We start from the raw sequence: 15,928 nt of genomic DNA, 5'->3' as shown, positions 1-15,928 counted from the left end.
CTTGCAAAGTGTTGAAAGTTTTACTTGTCGTACAAACTCCGACATTCGTTAGTGTTCGGAAATTTCATTCGATGCTCTGCTTACTTTGCTCTGGACTATGCATTGATTCATTTACCCACTGCAGGTTTACTCACAAATTTTATGAATATAGACAGAAGTGGCGAGTGAAAATGTGTACGAAGGCGTGCCAGGGTAATACGTGCAGCTATGCCAAGGTGGCTTAGTGGCTAACGTACCTGCATAGTAAGCAGGTTCAAAATGGCTCTGAGCACTATGGGACTCAACTGCTGTGGTCATAAGTCCCCTAGAACTTAGAACTACTTAAACCTAACTAACCTAAGGACAGCACACAACACCCAGCCATCACGAGGCAGAGAAAATCCCTGACCCCGCCGGGAATCGAACCCGGGAACCCGGGCGTGGGAAGCGAGAACGCTACCGCACGACCACGAGATGCGGGCATAGTAAGCAGGAGACCCGGATTCGATCCCCGGCCTTGGTACAAATTTACGCTCGCCGCTTCAGTCTATATACATGAAATCATATGTGTATGAGACTAATAAAGTCTCCGAAATTGTCAGTTCCGTACTTAAAAACGTATGGCCACCTTTTTGTACTTGTTTCCTCCGATTCTTTACTTGCAAGTAAAGTTAAAAGTTGGTAGCTTATTATCCTTCGGGATACTACACCTCACTTAATTTGCAACAGTTTTTCTGTAATGTATTTGAAAACTTTTTGCCCACTTCTATCAAATTTCGCTGATCAATATACTGAGCCACATCGACGCATAATTATTTGGGCGAAAAGGCAGCAGCACATAACTGATCCTTCGATGTAATCGAGCCACAATTATTGTAGGTTGTGCACTTCCCCAATCTATACAGGTTGCTACTGATAGAGCCACAGTGAACACGCAGTTGCTTCACTTGTCAGAAAGTAGCCAGTGAGTTCACACGCCTTCCAGGAGGGACATTTTTAACTACGTCCAAGGCGAGGGTGAAGATAGTGTTTTCCCCTCCAATCAGTGGAAAATTTTCAGTGAGTGAAAGGAAATAATTGGCGGGCATAGCCGAGAATGGCGTGAGCGTCGTCCCCGTCGCACAGAGCAAGCGCACCGCGGAGCGAATTCGGCAGCGAAAGGGTTAAACATCACGGTATGCTGTTAAGATGACTGCTGTAGTAAAGAGTGTGGACCAAAGAATTATTAAACATTGCTGAATTAAGTAGGTTTAAGAGAAAACTCTGACAACTGTCGGTGATACCTGTATTCCACTGGTGACTGAACGTCAACGGAAGAAATATAACGGTAAGATTAGAATTTCTGGCCTTTCACGAGGGTGAGTCAAATGAAAACCTTAAATACTTTTTTAAATATTATTGTGCAGAAGTGGTACAAACCTGTATAACTTTTCAACATAATCTCCCCCCGCTCAAGTCTTCCAGCGCTTACAAAGTGCATAAATTCCTTTAGAAAAAAATTATTTTGATAGTCCGCGCAAGCACTCACGCACCGCGTGGCGTACCTCTTCATCAGAACGGAACTTCTTTCCTCCCATAGCGTCTTTGAGTGCTCCAAACATATGGAAATCACTTGGGGCAAGGTCTGGTGAATATGGTGGATGAGGAAGGCACTCAAAATGCAGGTCCGTGATTGTTGCAACTGTTGTACGGGCAGTGTGGGGCCTTGCATTGTCGTGTTGGAAAAGGACACCTGCTGACAGCAATCCACGTCGCTTTGATTTGATTGCAGGCCGCAGATGATTTTTTAGGAGATCTGTGTGTGATGCACTGGTGACAGTGGTCCCTGTAGGCGTGTAATGCTCTAAAATGACACACCTTTTTCGTCCCAAAAGAGTGTCAGCATAACCTTCCCTGCTGATGGTTCTGTTCGAAACTTCTTTGGTTTTGGTGATAAGGAATGGCGCCATTCCTTGCTCGCTCTCTTCGTTCCCGGTTGGTGGAAGTGAACCCAGACTTCGTCCCCAGTAACGATTCTTGCAAGGACGCCATCACTTTCCTGTTCAAAGCGCCGAAAAAGTTCTTCACAAGCATCAACATGTCGTTCTCTCATTTCAGGAGTCAGCTGCCGTGGCACCCATCTTGCAGACACTTTGTGAAACTGGAGCACATCATGCACAATGTGGTGTGCTGACCCATGACTAATCTGTAAATATGCTGCAAGGTCATTCAGTGTAACTTGGTGGTTTTCCTTCACTATGGCTTCAACTGCTGCAATGTTCTGTGGAGTCACAACTCGTTATGCCTGACCTGGACGAGGAGCATCTTCCACTGAAGTCACACCATTTGCGAACTTCCTACTCCATTCGTAGACTTGCTGCTGTGACTAATATGCATCACCGTACTGAAGCTTCATTCGTCGATGAATTCCAATAGGTTTCACACCTTCACTACGCAAAATCCGAATAACAGAACTCTGTTCTTTCCTGGTGCAAGTCGCAAGTGGGGCGGCCATCTTTATAGTGATACTGCGAAGGTACGTGTGCATCTGCACTATGCTGCCACCTACAGGCCATTCTGCACGCTGTTTGTAGCACACTTACCAACTTACAGGATAACGGCGCGAAGTTTCGATTTGTTATTAGAGATTTAGGGTTTTCATTTGACTCACCCTCGTATTTGAGCTATGGTTGAGCACGTTCATATAAATCTAAATTTTAGGGAAAGAATAGTTTTTGTAATTGGTCTTCCGTCTGAAGAAGCTGAAATCATCGCAGTGTACGGTGACGCCCGCATCTCGTGGTCGTGCGGTAGCGTTCTCGCTTCCCACGCCCGGGTTCCCGGGTTCGATTCCCGGCGGGGTCAGGGATTTTCTCTGCCTCGTGATGGCTGGGTGTTGTGTGCTGTCCTTAGGTTAGTTAGGTTTAAGTAGTTCTAAGTTCTAGGGGACTGATGACCATAGATGTTAAGTCCCATAGTGCTCAGAGCCATTTTTTTTTTTGTACGGTGACGCTGTGCCTCTGCTGCAGAAGCGGGCCGCTGGACGAATCGCGGCGCGGCGCGGTGTGGTCCTGGTCCGGCCTTGGCGCGACGCCAGTTCGCCGTTAATTTGAGCCGCCAGGGTCCATACACTTAACAGCTGTTTGTACGCCGGCGCGATAAACACGCCTGCGGCTCCAGGCTAAACGCCGCAGAAGGGCGTGCCGTCTGGTTCCATTCTTATCGCGGCTTTACTACTCTCGCTGCGCAATCGTAGATAAACCTCGCTGCGTCACGCCTCTCAGTTTTGTACTGAGGAAAAAGCACGGAGCCGGAAAACCTGTTTGTGATTCATCTTCACACCTTAAGCTCCAGCGGCATTAATTAGAGCACTCGAATGCTTGTAGGCTAATGTGATAACTGGTCAAAAATACCCTGCTAAACCAGCCAACTGTCTCTCCGATCTTTCCTTGCAAAAGGAATGTCCCTCCCTTCTTTGGAACGGCGTCATTCAGGAGATTTGCTCCTTACATGTCCCTCTGCAGCGTCTGTGAATTCGCAGCTGGAGCTTTTATACAATAGAATGATGATCAACATGGCGTTTGTAACAGTTGGGTGGAGTGAGAATCGTGCGGAGGAGAAATATGTTGACATTAATGTGGAGCCAAGAGGACTCTATGTAGTTAACTGCGTTAATAGTTGTCGGCTTTGCCAACTCTCAAACGAATTGTCTCGTCCCAGCCTAACCCATAACTCTGCCTAAGCTGCAGATCAGTTTGTCACGACAACAAATTATTTTGCTTCCACATTCGTTGGTTTCACAAACTTACACTACGTGCAAAACGCCGCTTATCAGGGCAGGAGCACTGACTCCATAGAAGTGTCACTCCGAGCAAGAACAAATATTCCAGTCTTTCCCCTGCCCCTCCCCGCCCCAACTGATACATGCTCCCATGAGTTCGTTGTACACTACTTCTTTACCTTCATTACTCTTCACGGTATCTGTATCTAATCAGTTCTTGCTCAGAATTCTCTTTTTCCTTTCTAGCGCCACACTATAATGGTACTGTGATGGAAATAATGCTGTACGCGGTATGTGTCTGCCACTTGCGTAAACCTTGTTCCGTGAGTTCATGTATTTGTTGCTAATCTGCTTGGTACTTACATAAACAGTTCCGAGAAACACCTGCCGAAGCTCATTCCGGCTAGTCTACTGGACTAATGGATGTTCATGCGATACGTGGGTTCGTGCGGTACTTGGGTTCGACACCAGTATGACTCAGTTCCTTGCCTCGTAAGCTAAGGCTCTCCACAGAACAACCCCATTAAGTACGAGTGGCTGACGAACTATTACATCACGAAGCATTCCTAGCCGGTAAGAATGTCACTAACGCCTTTTAACACTTTGCCTTGCCGCGCGGTATTAGCCGAGTGGTGTAGGGCGCTGCAGTCTTGGACTGTGCGGCTGGTCCCGGCGGAGGTTCGAGTCCTCCCTCGGGCATGGGTGTGTGTGTGTGTGTGTGTGTGTGTGTGTGTGTGTGTGTGTGTGTGTGTGTGTGTGTGTTTGTCCTTAGGATAATTTAGGTTAAGTAGTGTGTAAGCTTAGGGATTATGAACTTCGCAGTTAAGTTCCATAAGATTTCACACAACACTTTGCCTTACTTTGATGAGACTGACTCGTTACAATTTTGTACCAAAAAAGAGTATCGAGTCAGATCCGTTCGAAAAAATGCAGGTCAAACTTCAGCATCGCGAAATACACCAGCGGGAACGGAAGTCGAGCCAAACGTAAACATCGCGAGTCCAACTCGTGAGGCAGAACTAGTCAGATAAAACCGCAGTTTAGTTCTTTCCATTACACCGTGAGAATTCGTCACAATTCATTAAATCTACGTTGCAAAGCAAGTGTGTTATAGTGGTTTTGTACTTCGGTTTGTGAAGAAAACATAATATTAAGAAAAGGAATATTTACATGGACGTAGTGACGAAGAGTCCTGTGATAGCAACGTGATTGTATAAAATAGCAAGGGTGCAAAACTTTTAATTATACAAGACGACAATGAAGAAGAAAATTAAATACCTAAATCACCAGCATCAAGGATCTGGCAGGAAGCAAAAAAATGTCATTTTGAAGTATTCTGTGACTCGTGGCATAAAAGCAACTCTTTCAAATCATTTGAGTGAACATCTAGGATTATTAGAATTATTTTCTGTTATGTTGACAAAGTTTGGGAAATACTTGTTGGAAACAAATCTATTCACGCGTCAAATAATAGACAACGAATGCAAAAAATCGGAAAGTGTACGACACTTGGTACCTAGTTACTTTAGACAAAATGAAGGCCTACTGCGCGTCTTGATGGTTCAAGTCAGAAAACCAAATATCCAAATGTATTATTCTAAAAGACCAATAGTAAAAACTCCAGTATTAAAAAAGGTAATCCCTTCTAAAAGGTTCAAAGAAATTTGGAGATTTTACATTTTTTGCTATAATGAAACTACTGGCAGTACTGACCGAGACATTCGTGGCGTGTGTATGATATTAACGAAACACTAGTGTAGAGATGGTTGAACACACAGTTCAGAGAAACAATGATCAGTTCCTCAAAAGATACACAAAAATTTTATTATATGTGGAATACGGCTCCGTCCAATACGTACACCATTCATACATCAATACACGGCCGAAGAAAGGGAACATTTTGATTACCGAATAAAACAATGATGATTTTAAGAAATGTCATATTACCGGACTCCAAAAAACGTGGAAGAACTTTACTGAGTGAGACACCTATTACACCCAAAGCGCAATATTGGGCCTATTTCCAAAACATATCGATCCGACGCCTAAGAGAAAGATTTGCAGTGTTTGTGGCTTTACATCTACCATAATACTTGCGAAACTTCCGTGCCAAGCAGTACTACGAACATTAAGGGTTGTCTGCACTCACCTATGACAAGTTCGTTCAAGGAGACCGTTTTTTCTTGCAGTTGAACATTTTTATAATATTTGCTTTCAGGAGTCGATTTATTTGTCGTATGTTGGTTCTAAAGAAGTCACACCTGAAAACACCCAAGATGATTATAATTTCAATTAACGTATTGATTACATTATAAACTTAAATATTTGGTATTGTATGAAATATTCTGTTAAAATATATAGATATATGAAAAGGAACAAGAACTATTGTTGACACTCACAAGAGCAACATCGCGTGAAATAAGTGTGTAGATAGCTACGATACAAGTAACCGCATGTCGGCTTGTATTTAGATTGCCTTGCGCATCACACTGTCCCGTTTAGCATGATTCGTCTCTAGCCCCTTGAGCTCGGATTTCGTCGAACTAAGAGTAAAAGATAAAGCAACGAGTTAAGAGAAGCACTCATCAATGCGAAGGTTGATTTTCGAACACCACATTGCTCTTTTTCGAACACCACATTGCTCTTTTTCGAACACCACATTGCTCTTTTTCGAACACCACATTGCTCTTTTTCGAACACCACATTGCTCTTTTTCGAACACCACATTGCTCTTTTTCGAACACCACATTGCTCTTTTTCGAACACCACATTGCTCTTTTTCGAACACCACATTGCTCTTTTTCGAACACCACATTGCTCTTTTTCGAACACCACATTGCTCTTTTTCGAACACCACATTGCTCTTTTTCGAATGTTCCTATTCTACATTTGCGTGTCTCCGACCTGAGAATAATCTCATGCAGCCAATTATAAGAAACTACAGAACAGTGTTGAATCCAATGCGGTCCACTTCATTTTTTAGACCTAAATTATCAAAAAAGTGAAGCTTAGGCGATGAGGTCAAATGTATTATTGATTCAAAGAGTTTACTTCGTTGTTTACACGAGGAACCATCAAGTTACAGTACTGAAAAAATTATGACTAAAAAAATACTGCAGTTCATTCAACCATTAATGCAGACGCCTATCAAGTAACAAGACACTCTTGGATACTTCTACTGCAGCATCAAATTCAAACTGACTGTTCAAATTCTCACAATATATGTATTCCGTTCCATGAAGCTAAGATAAAAATAGGATTGTCTAAAGAAATAAGAGCAATATGCAATAGTTTTCTAAGAGATGAGATCTCTTTCCAACAAAACATACAATGTAAGGGTTCTGCAATGTGTCACACCATGCCACTCTTCAGCCTCCACGCCTGATCCCCATGTCCCAGTACACCTGGAACAAAACTTCTGTAGATAACGTGCGACACTAATAATAGATATAAGGTGGACGCTGTAAGAACGATCAGACGGTTGACAGCGTTAGGTTGATAGCGTTAGAAGAGCATTTACCAACAAATTCGATAATTAAGGTTAGTGGGTCATATACAAACCAAAATTCGTATCAGTGATGAGGATCATCCATGATAGACCTATACTACATTTCATTGTTACATAAGAAGGCAGTAAATAACTGTAAGGATGAAGCTACAGGATATGAATAGCATGCTGCTGTGTCGCAGGTCGAATTATGGATCTCAAATGTACAGACACAAATGACGTCCGTATCCTCATACGCGAATAATGCACATAATGAAAATTGTTTATACACTGATGTGAAAAGTCGTGGGATAACTATATGCACATACACAGGTGGCGGCAGTAACGCGCACACGAGGTAAAAAAGACAGTGTTGTGGGAGATCTGTCATTTGAATTCAGGGGATTCATGTGAAACGGTTTCCTAAGCGATTATGGCCTCATGACGGGAATAAAGACTCCCAATGCGGAATGGAAGTTGGATCTAGACGCGTAGGACATTTCACTTCGTAAATCGTTAGGAAATTCAATATTGCGAGATCTGCAGCGTGTTCAGTGCGCTGAGAGTACCAAATTTCAGGCATAACCTCTCACCATGGACAACGCAGTGGCTGACAGCCATAACGAAGGAGAACAGCTGCGTTTGCGTAGAGTTGTTACTGCTGAAAGACAAGCAACGTGAAATAACCGCAGAAATCTGTGTGGGACGTATGACGAATGTATCCGTTAGAACACTGCGGCGAAATCTGGCGTTAATGGGCTATAGCACCATACGACCGACGCGAGTGCCTTTGCTAACAGCCTGACATTGCATACCGCTCCTTTCCTGATCTCGTGACCATGTCGGTTGGACCCATAGACGACTGGAAAACAGTGACCTGGTCAGAGGAGTCCAGACTCCAGTTGGCAAGAGCTGATGGTAGAGTTCCTATGTGGCGCAGACCCAACGAAGCCATGGACCCAGGTTGTCGACAAGGCACTGTGCTAGTTTGTGGTGGCTCCATAATGGAATGGGCTGCTTTTACATAGAATGGACTGGCTCCCTGGTCCAACTGAACGTATCATTGACTGGAAATGGTTATTTCCGCCTACTTAGAGACCATTTGCAGCCACCCAATGTTCCGGAACAATGATGCCATTTTACTGGGCCACAGTTGTTCGCGTTTGAAGAACGTTCTGGACGATTAGAGTTCACAATTTGGCCACCCAGATCGCCTGACATGAATCCACTCGAACATTTGTTGAACATAATCTGGAAGTCTGTTCGTGCAAAAAATCGCGCACCGGCAATACTTTCGCAATTATGGACGGCTGCAGCGTCAGCATGGGTCACTATTTCTGCAGAGGACTTCCAACGACCTGAGTCCTTGCCAAGTCGAGTTGTGCTGTACTACGCCGGGCAATCGGATGTCCGTCACGATATTAGGAGGTATCCCATGACTTCTGTCACCTCACTGTATTGTTTATATTTGAAGTGTGTGTGTGTGTGTGTGTGTGTGTGTGTGTGTGTGTGTGTGTGTGTGTGTGTGTGTGTGTGAAGCGCGTCGTATCACTGTGCTATATCGTCCAATTCTGCTCACAATGCCACGTGCACCGGATTGCAATATTTGCAGTTGGTTGTTCAGTTCAGTTCAGGTCGGGGACGCACACTTCAGACTCTCCCTAGAGTGAAGTAAAATAACTGCACCGCTCACGTCATCCATTGTTTGAAACTGTGATACAGCTTTGACCCATTCCTCCGTCTGCAACCACCATAACCTTGTAATTAAATGACTTGACATGCTTCCGATGGTAACTTCAAATCTTTTAATCTGAACTCTCTCTCTCTCTGTTAGTGACTACCTTCAATTAGGCTCATTTAGAGGACTGCCATGCAGCGGACAAACCCGAAATGTTGTCACGTCTTCCTGCATTTCCTTGGGTTGTTCAGGGCGACGTTCCAACTGGGAACCGGCCTATCAGTATTCTGCTAGAATTGGCGGTTATCACTGAAACAACAGGTTTTAGTTTATATCGGTTTTTTCATTTTAACCTGTGTTAAAACTGCTAATAAAAACAGTTTCTGAAATAACGTATTTGCAGTTCTTCCTTCCAATTATTTCCTGTAATAGACGTAGAAATTGAACAAAGATTGAAAAGTTTTGAGTCACTCACGTTCAACGTACATAAAATCTAAATAGTAAATTAAATAGGCAAATCAAAGGCAACTTAGTCCTCCACCGTTCGCTGCTTTTCACGAAAGTAGTAAGTGGTTGAACACTGCAAAAAGTCAGCAGTATTCTGATTTTTGTAATGCCAAACTAAAATTTTTTATCTCCGATATTACGTCTTAACTCATGTAATAAGACATATTCCACGTACGTGCACTTTCTTACAGATCTGAAGATAGCAGCAAAATCAGTCGAAACCCGTTGTCTTAAATGAGCAAGTATTCCATGCTATCTAGGCTGTTGAATGTTTAACTACACTACTGGCCATTAAAATTGCTGCACCACGAAGATGACGTGCTACAGACGCGAAATTTAGCCGACAGGAAGCAGATGCTGAGATTCGCAAATGATTAGCGTTTCAGAGCATTCACACAAGGTTGGCGCCGGTGGCGACACCTACAACGTGCTGACATGAGGAAAGTTTCCAACCGATTTCTGATACACAAACATCAGTTGACCGGTGTTGCCTGGTGAAACGTTGTGATGCCTCATGTAAGCAGGAGAAATGCGTGCCATCACGTTTCCGACTTTGATGAAGGTCGGATTGTTGCCTATCGCGATTGCGGTTTATCGTATCGCGACATTGCTGCTCGCGTTGGTCGAGATCCAATGACTGTTAGCTGAATATGGAATCGGTGGATTCAGGAGGGTAATACGGAACGGCGTGCTGGATCCCAACGGCCTCGTATCACTAGCAGTCGAGATAACGGGCAGCTTATCCGCATGGCTGTAACGGATCGTGTAGCCACGTCTCGATCCCTAAGTCAACAGATGGGGACGTTTGCAAGACAACAACCATCTGCACGAACAGTTCGACGACGTTTGCAGCAGCATGGACTATCAGCTCGAAGACCGTGGCTCCGGCTACCCTTGACGCTGCATCACACACAGGAGCACCTGCGATGGTGTACTCAACGATGAACCTGGGTGCACGAATGGCAAAACGTCATTTTTTCGGATGAATCCAGGTTCTGTTTACAGCATCATGATGGTAGCATCCGTGTTTGGCGACATGCTGGTGAACGCACACTGGAAGCTTGTATTCGTCATCGCCATACTGGCTTGTCACCCGGCGTGATGGTATGGGATACCATTGGTTACACGTCTCGGTCACCTCTTGTTCGCTTGACGTCACTTGTAATAGTGGACGTTACATTTAAAGTGTGTTACGACCCGTGGCTCTACCCTCCATTCGAACCCTGCGAAACCCTACATTTCAGCAGGATAATGCACGACCACATGTTGCTGGTCCTGTACGGGCCTTTCTGGATACAGAAAATGTTCGACTGCTGCCCTGGCCAGCACATTCTCCAGATCTTCCACCAATTGAAAACGTCTCGTCAATGGTGGCCGAGCAATTGGATCGTCACAATACGCCAGCCACTACTCTTGATGAACTGTGGTATCGTGTTGAAACTGCATGGGCAGCTGTACCTGTACACGCCATCCAAGCTCTGTTTGACTCAATGCCCAGGCGTATCAAGGCCGTTATTACGGCCAGAGGTGGCTGTTCTGGGTACTGATTTCTCAGGACCTATGCACCCCAATTGCGTGAAAATGTAATCACATGTCAGTTCTAGTTATAATATACACTCCTGGAAATGGAAAAAAGAACACATTGACACCGGTGTGTCAGACCCACCATACTTGCTCCGGACACTGCGAGAGGGCTGTACAGGCAATGATCACACGCACGGCACAGCGGACACACCAGGAACCGCGGTGTTGGCCGTCGAATGGCGCTAGCTGCGCAGCATTTGTGCACCGCCGCCGTCAGTGTCAGCCAGTTTGCCGTGGCATACGGAGCTCCATCGCAGTCTTTAACACTGGTAGCATGCCGCGACAGCGTGGACGTGAACCGTATGTGCAGTTGACGGACTTTGAGCGAGGGCGTATAGTGGGCATGCGGGAGGCCGGGTGGACGTACCGCCGAATTGCTCAACACGTGGGGCGTGAGGTCTCCACAGTACATCGATGTTGTCGCCAGTGGTCGGCGGAAGGTGCACGTGCCCGTCGACCTGGGACCGGACCGTAGCGACGCACGGATGCACGCCAAGACCGTAGGATCCTACGCAGTGCCGTAGGGGACCGCACCGCCACTTCCCAGCAAATTAGGGACACTGTTGCTCCTGGGGTATCGGCGAGGACCATTCGCAACAGTCTCCATGAAGCTGGGCTACGGTCCCGCACACCGTTAGGCCGTCTTCCGCTCACGCCCCAACATCGTGCAGCCCGCCTCCAGTGGTGTCGCGACAGGCGTGAATGGAGGGACGAATGGAGACGTGTCGTCTTCAGCGATGAGAGTCGCTTCTGCCTTGGTGCCAATGATGGTCGTATGCGTGTTTGGCGCCGTGCAGGTGAGCGCCACAATCAGGACTGCATACGACCGAGGCACACAGGGCCAACACCCGGCATCATGGTGTGGGGAGCGATCTCCTACACTGGCCGTACACCACTGGTGATCGTCGAGGGGACACTGAATAGTGCATGGTACATCCAAACCGTCATCGAACCCATCGTTCTACCATTCCTAGACCGTCAAGGGAACTTGCTGTTCCAACAGGACAATGCACGTCCGCATGTATCCCGTGCCACCCAACATGCTCTAGAAGGTGTAAGTCAACTACCCTGGCCAGCAAGATCTCCGGATCTGTCCCCCATTGAGCATGTTTGGGACTGGATGAAGTGTCGTCTCACGCGGTCTGCACGTCCAGCACGAACGCTGGTCCAACTGAGGCGCCAGGTGGAAATGGCACGGCAAGCCGTTCCACAGGACTACATCCAGCATCTCTACGATCGTCTCCATGGGAGAATAGCAGCCTGCATTGCTGCGAAAGGTGGATATACACTGTACTAGTGCCGACATTGTGCATGCTCTGTTGCCTGTGTCTATGTGCCTGTGGTTCTGTCAGTGTGATCATGTGATGTATCTGACCCCAGGAATGTGTCAATAAAGTTTCCCCTTCCTGGGACAATGAATTCACGGTGTTCTTATTTCAATTTCCAGGAGTGTATTTGTGCAATGAATACCCGTTTATCATCTGCATTTCTTCTTGGTGTAACAATTTTAATGAACAGTAGTGTACTTACAGCTACTCGCTCGGTTCTTAGAGTCGATCTGCTCAGCGACTGAGTGACGTGACGTGACGTGAGGCTGGCGGTTGCAGGTTCGCGCTGGACGTGGACGAGGACTACCGGCTGTTCGCGAACGGCACCCTGCAGCTGTGGGACGGCGAGCGCCTGGGCCCGGACGACTTCTGCGTGGACGCCTACTGGTCGCCGGAGCGCGGGCTCGCCGTGGCGCTGCCGCTCATCTGCTTCAGCCCCGAGGACGACGTGAGCGCGGGCGAGCACACCGTCCGCTACGTGCTGTACCCTATCGGTAAGAGCGCAGGTCGGTCTCAGGTACTGTGGCGCGGCGCCGCCGGCCGCTTCCTAGGGCTGCGTCTCTCCTGCTGCTGACTAGTGCCGGCGCCCTAGTGGCTAGACTAGACTACCTGGTCGGTGAGTAGAGGCGAGACTTCGCCGTCTCTCTAGGGGATTTCGCTGTCTCACTTCTTTCCGAACACTTTCACTTCTGTTCCAACGTCTTCCTTTCCTTTGTCAAAGATCTTAACCACTTCAAAAATTTACATCAGTTTTAAACGTCTTACTTTACAATTTTTCATATTTTCAGCTGCTTGTAACTGTACTTTTTCTCCTTCACTGCTAATATTTACTATGACATAAAACTGAACTCACAATTCACTTATAAACGTTACCTAAATACTTACTATCATCAATAAAAAATGTCTGTAACTTTCTCAGAATATCCTGTTAAATTCATAATCATAAACCAGTTCGACAACTTGGTGATACGGCCTCATTCAGTCTCCGTGCAACATATGGTCCCTGCAAGTTCTACTATTTCTTCGGATCTTGAGCTTCCCGTTGCCAGTTCAGTCCAGCTGTCTTCTTTAAGTCTGTCCAATCTGGCTGGTGGTCTTCTCATTGGTCTTTTTTGGTAAATTGGTCTCCAGTCAAGTAGTTTTTTTGATCACCTATCTCTTCTCAGAGTGCCATGCCATACCATACCATGCTATGCCAGCCGACTGCCACTTCAAGGTATTCACTCTTTCTAATACTGAAATTCACTGACCTTCGTTGTCTGCCTGATATGGACTACTTTCTTTTTGTCCTTTCTTTCTGTTTTTCTTTCTCTGCCTTTCTCTGCCTTTCTCTGCCTTTCTCTGCCTTTCTCTGCCTTTCTCTGCCTTTCTCTGCCTTTCTCTGCCTTTCTCTGCCTTTCTCTGCCTTTCTCTGCCTTTCTCTGCCTTTCTCTGCCTTTCTCTGCCTTTCTCTGCCTTTCTCTGCCTTTCTCTGCCTTTCTCTGCCTTTCTCTGCCTTTCTCTGCCTTTCTCTGCCTTTCTATGCCTTTCTCTGCCTTTCTATGCCTTTCTATGCCTTTCTATGCCTTTCTATGCCTTTCTATGCCTTTCTATGCCTTTCTATGCCTTTCTATGCCTTTCTCTGCCTTTCTCTGCCTTTCTCTGCCTTTCTCTGCCTTTCTATCCTCTTTGGGCTACTACCTTCGACCATACATACTAGCAGACTGGCCTTGCTGTGCAGAAGCTATAGGGCTGGTGTGGCTCCAACATAAACAACGTGACTGTTGGCAAAACGTGGCGGGATTTCAAATCAGCTGTCTGCCATCCTATGTTTGTATCGTATTTTACCCACATTTCTCAGTTGACTGCCAAACGCTTCCAACAAAAATTACTTTTTTATTTGCGAAAAATTGTCAGAACTACATTTGACCTGGATTTGTTCACAATACCATTTATAAAATCTAACAAATACGTCGAACGCCCCTCTGGTGGGCAGCGGAACGAAATTACTATAAACTATCAATTAAAGTAAAATGTCGTTAAAATTCTTTTAAACAGTAAGAGTGGGTTCGTGTCAAAACTTTAAACATTGGATTCGCCGCGTTTTCAGCTCTAGTCACTTATAAAAGAAAATGGGATATGGGAATTATGTCAACTATAGGTGCCAAAATTGTCGACTTTAGGAGCAGGTCCATTTTAGAGTATCAATTGTAGGTGCACTTCAGAGGTTCAGTTCCTACTATTTTTACAAAAGTGTAAACTATCAGTTTAAAAAAAATATTTTAGATGAAAGGTGAGACTTTGAAGTTTCAGAAAATAATTTTGGAGCCTACATTTATTTAATAGTATTAGAAGGTAGAAAAAATTCCCTTCATGTGTTGACTACAGGTGCCCTTACCTTATTGTAATCTCACTTGTATATACAAAAAGGCGCATATGTCCAGATGGCCAAAGGTTTTTCCGTTTCAGGGCCTGTATCCAAAGCTGCCTTCGGTTTTCATCCTTACGGAGCCTATGAGTAGGAACGAGAAACAGTTATACTTACTTCTGTAACCGAATTATCACAGATACTTTCCAAAATGTAATATGAGTCTGACTTTACAGGCATCACTTTCAACACTTTAATTTACGTCATACTCTATTTCAAGTGTAAAAAACGTATGTCACTTCAGCAGATTTCAATAAACGCGCACTATAATAGAAACACTTACACGTGAAATGTAATGCCATTTCCCCCGACAAAACGCTGAGTACAGGCATAAGCGCAACAGGAAACAACCATGTTTTGCCAACATTCACGTGACTTTAGCCCAGAGATGTTGGAGCCTCGAAAATGACGTCAGGGCCAGTCTATTATATTTATGGTCGAAGGCTACTACTAGTTTCCTGAGGATCAACTCATTAAATGTCAATGTCCATAGCCATAAGCTATTACTAGCAGTATACATTGGTCAAAAACTGTTTCCTTCCGTTCGACCGACATCTTGGCCCTCAAACCTGAGGATTGTCTATAAACTTGCGAGCCTAACCTAAAACGTCAAAATATAATAAATATAATTGTTATTTATTTCCCCTAAAGTGCCTAACTATAGTTCGAAAATCACAGGTATCAGGTGGTTACAAAGTGCAGCTACTCATAGAGTTCCAGTGTTAGCAAATAAACTTCGTAGATACTCTAATTCGTTAATGCGAAACATATTTACACGGGAAAAAGTTAGTTCTAATTTTGACCACCAGGTACAAACCTGGCGCTGTGAATGCAAGAAAGACATGTAATTCAAATGGCTCTAAGCACTATGGGACTGAGGTCATCAGTCCCCTAGACTTACAACTACTTAAACCTATGTAAAGGTTTTTTTAAATTACCGCTACCAGTGACAAACTTTGTCAATTATTGTACTACTTATTTATTTAGCGACATGCTTAGACGGAATACCTCATCTTCAGGCTAAATGGCATTACAAAAACAACTTCACAATAAGGTCACACTGATGTTACATAGTCTTTCCGTAAATACTGAGGTCATCTTTGTTCTTCTGAGGATTAAGAACAGGACGTAGGCACAAAAGGTCAAAGTGAGAAAGGCATAATGTTGGTTTTATTATTAACTGCCACTCACAGAGTCT

At 45.0% G+C, this 15,928-nt stretch overlaps 1 protein-coding gene across 2 annotated transcripts in view; it reads left to right on the top strand.

Moving 5' to 3' along the window:
• The window catches only part of LOC126162670 (G-protein coupled receptor Mth2-like), a 138,087-nt gene that overhangs the window by 78,487 nt on the left and 43,672 nt on the right, over positions 1–15,928 (top strand). Inside the window, exon 2 of one of the 2 annotated variants that reach the window (XM_049919330.1) lies at positions 12,603–12,817. In XM_049919330.1, coding sequence (XP_049775287.1) covers positions 12,603–12,817 — 215 coding nt within the window. Of the gene's footprint in view, positions 1–12,602; positions 12,830–15,928 lie in introns of both variants that reach the window. The other variant, XM_049919323.1, reaches the window with a different exon arrangement.

The sequence above is a fragment of the Schistocerca cancellata genome, chromosome 1 (genome assembly GCF_023864275.1).
Source record: "Schistocerca cancellata isolate TAMUIC-IGC-003103 chromosome 1, iqSchCanc2.1, whole genome shotgun sequence".
Taxonomy (NCBI): Eukaryota; Metazoa; Arthropoda; class Insecta; order Orthoptera; family Acrididae; genus Schistocerca; species Schistocerca cancellata.
This window is presented reverse-complemented; position numbering and strand designations above follow the sequence as displayed.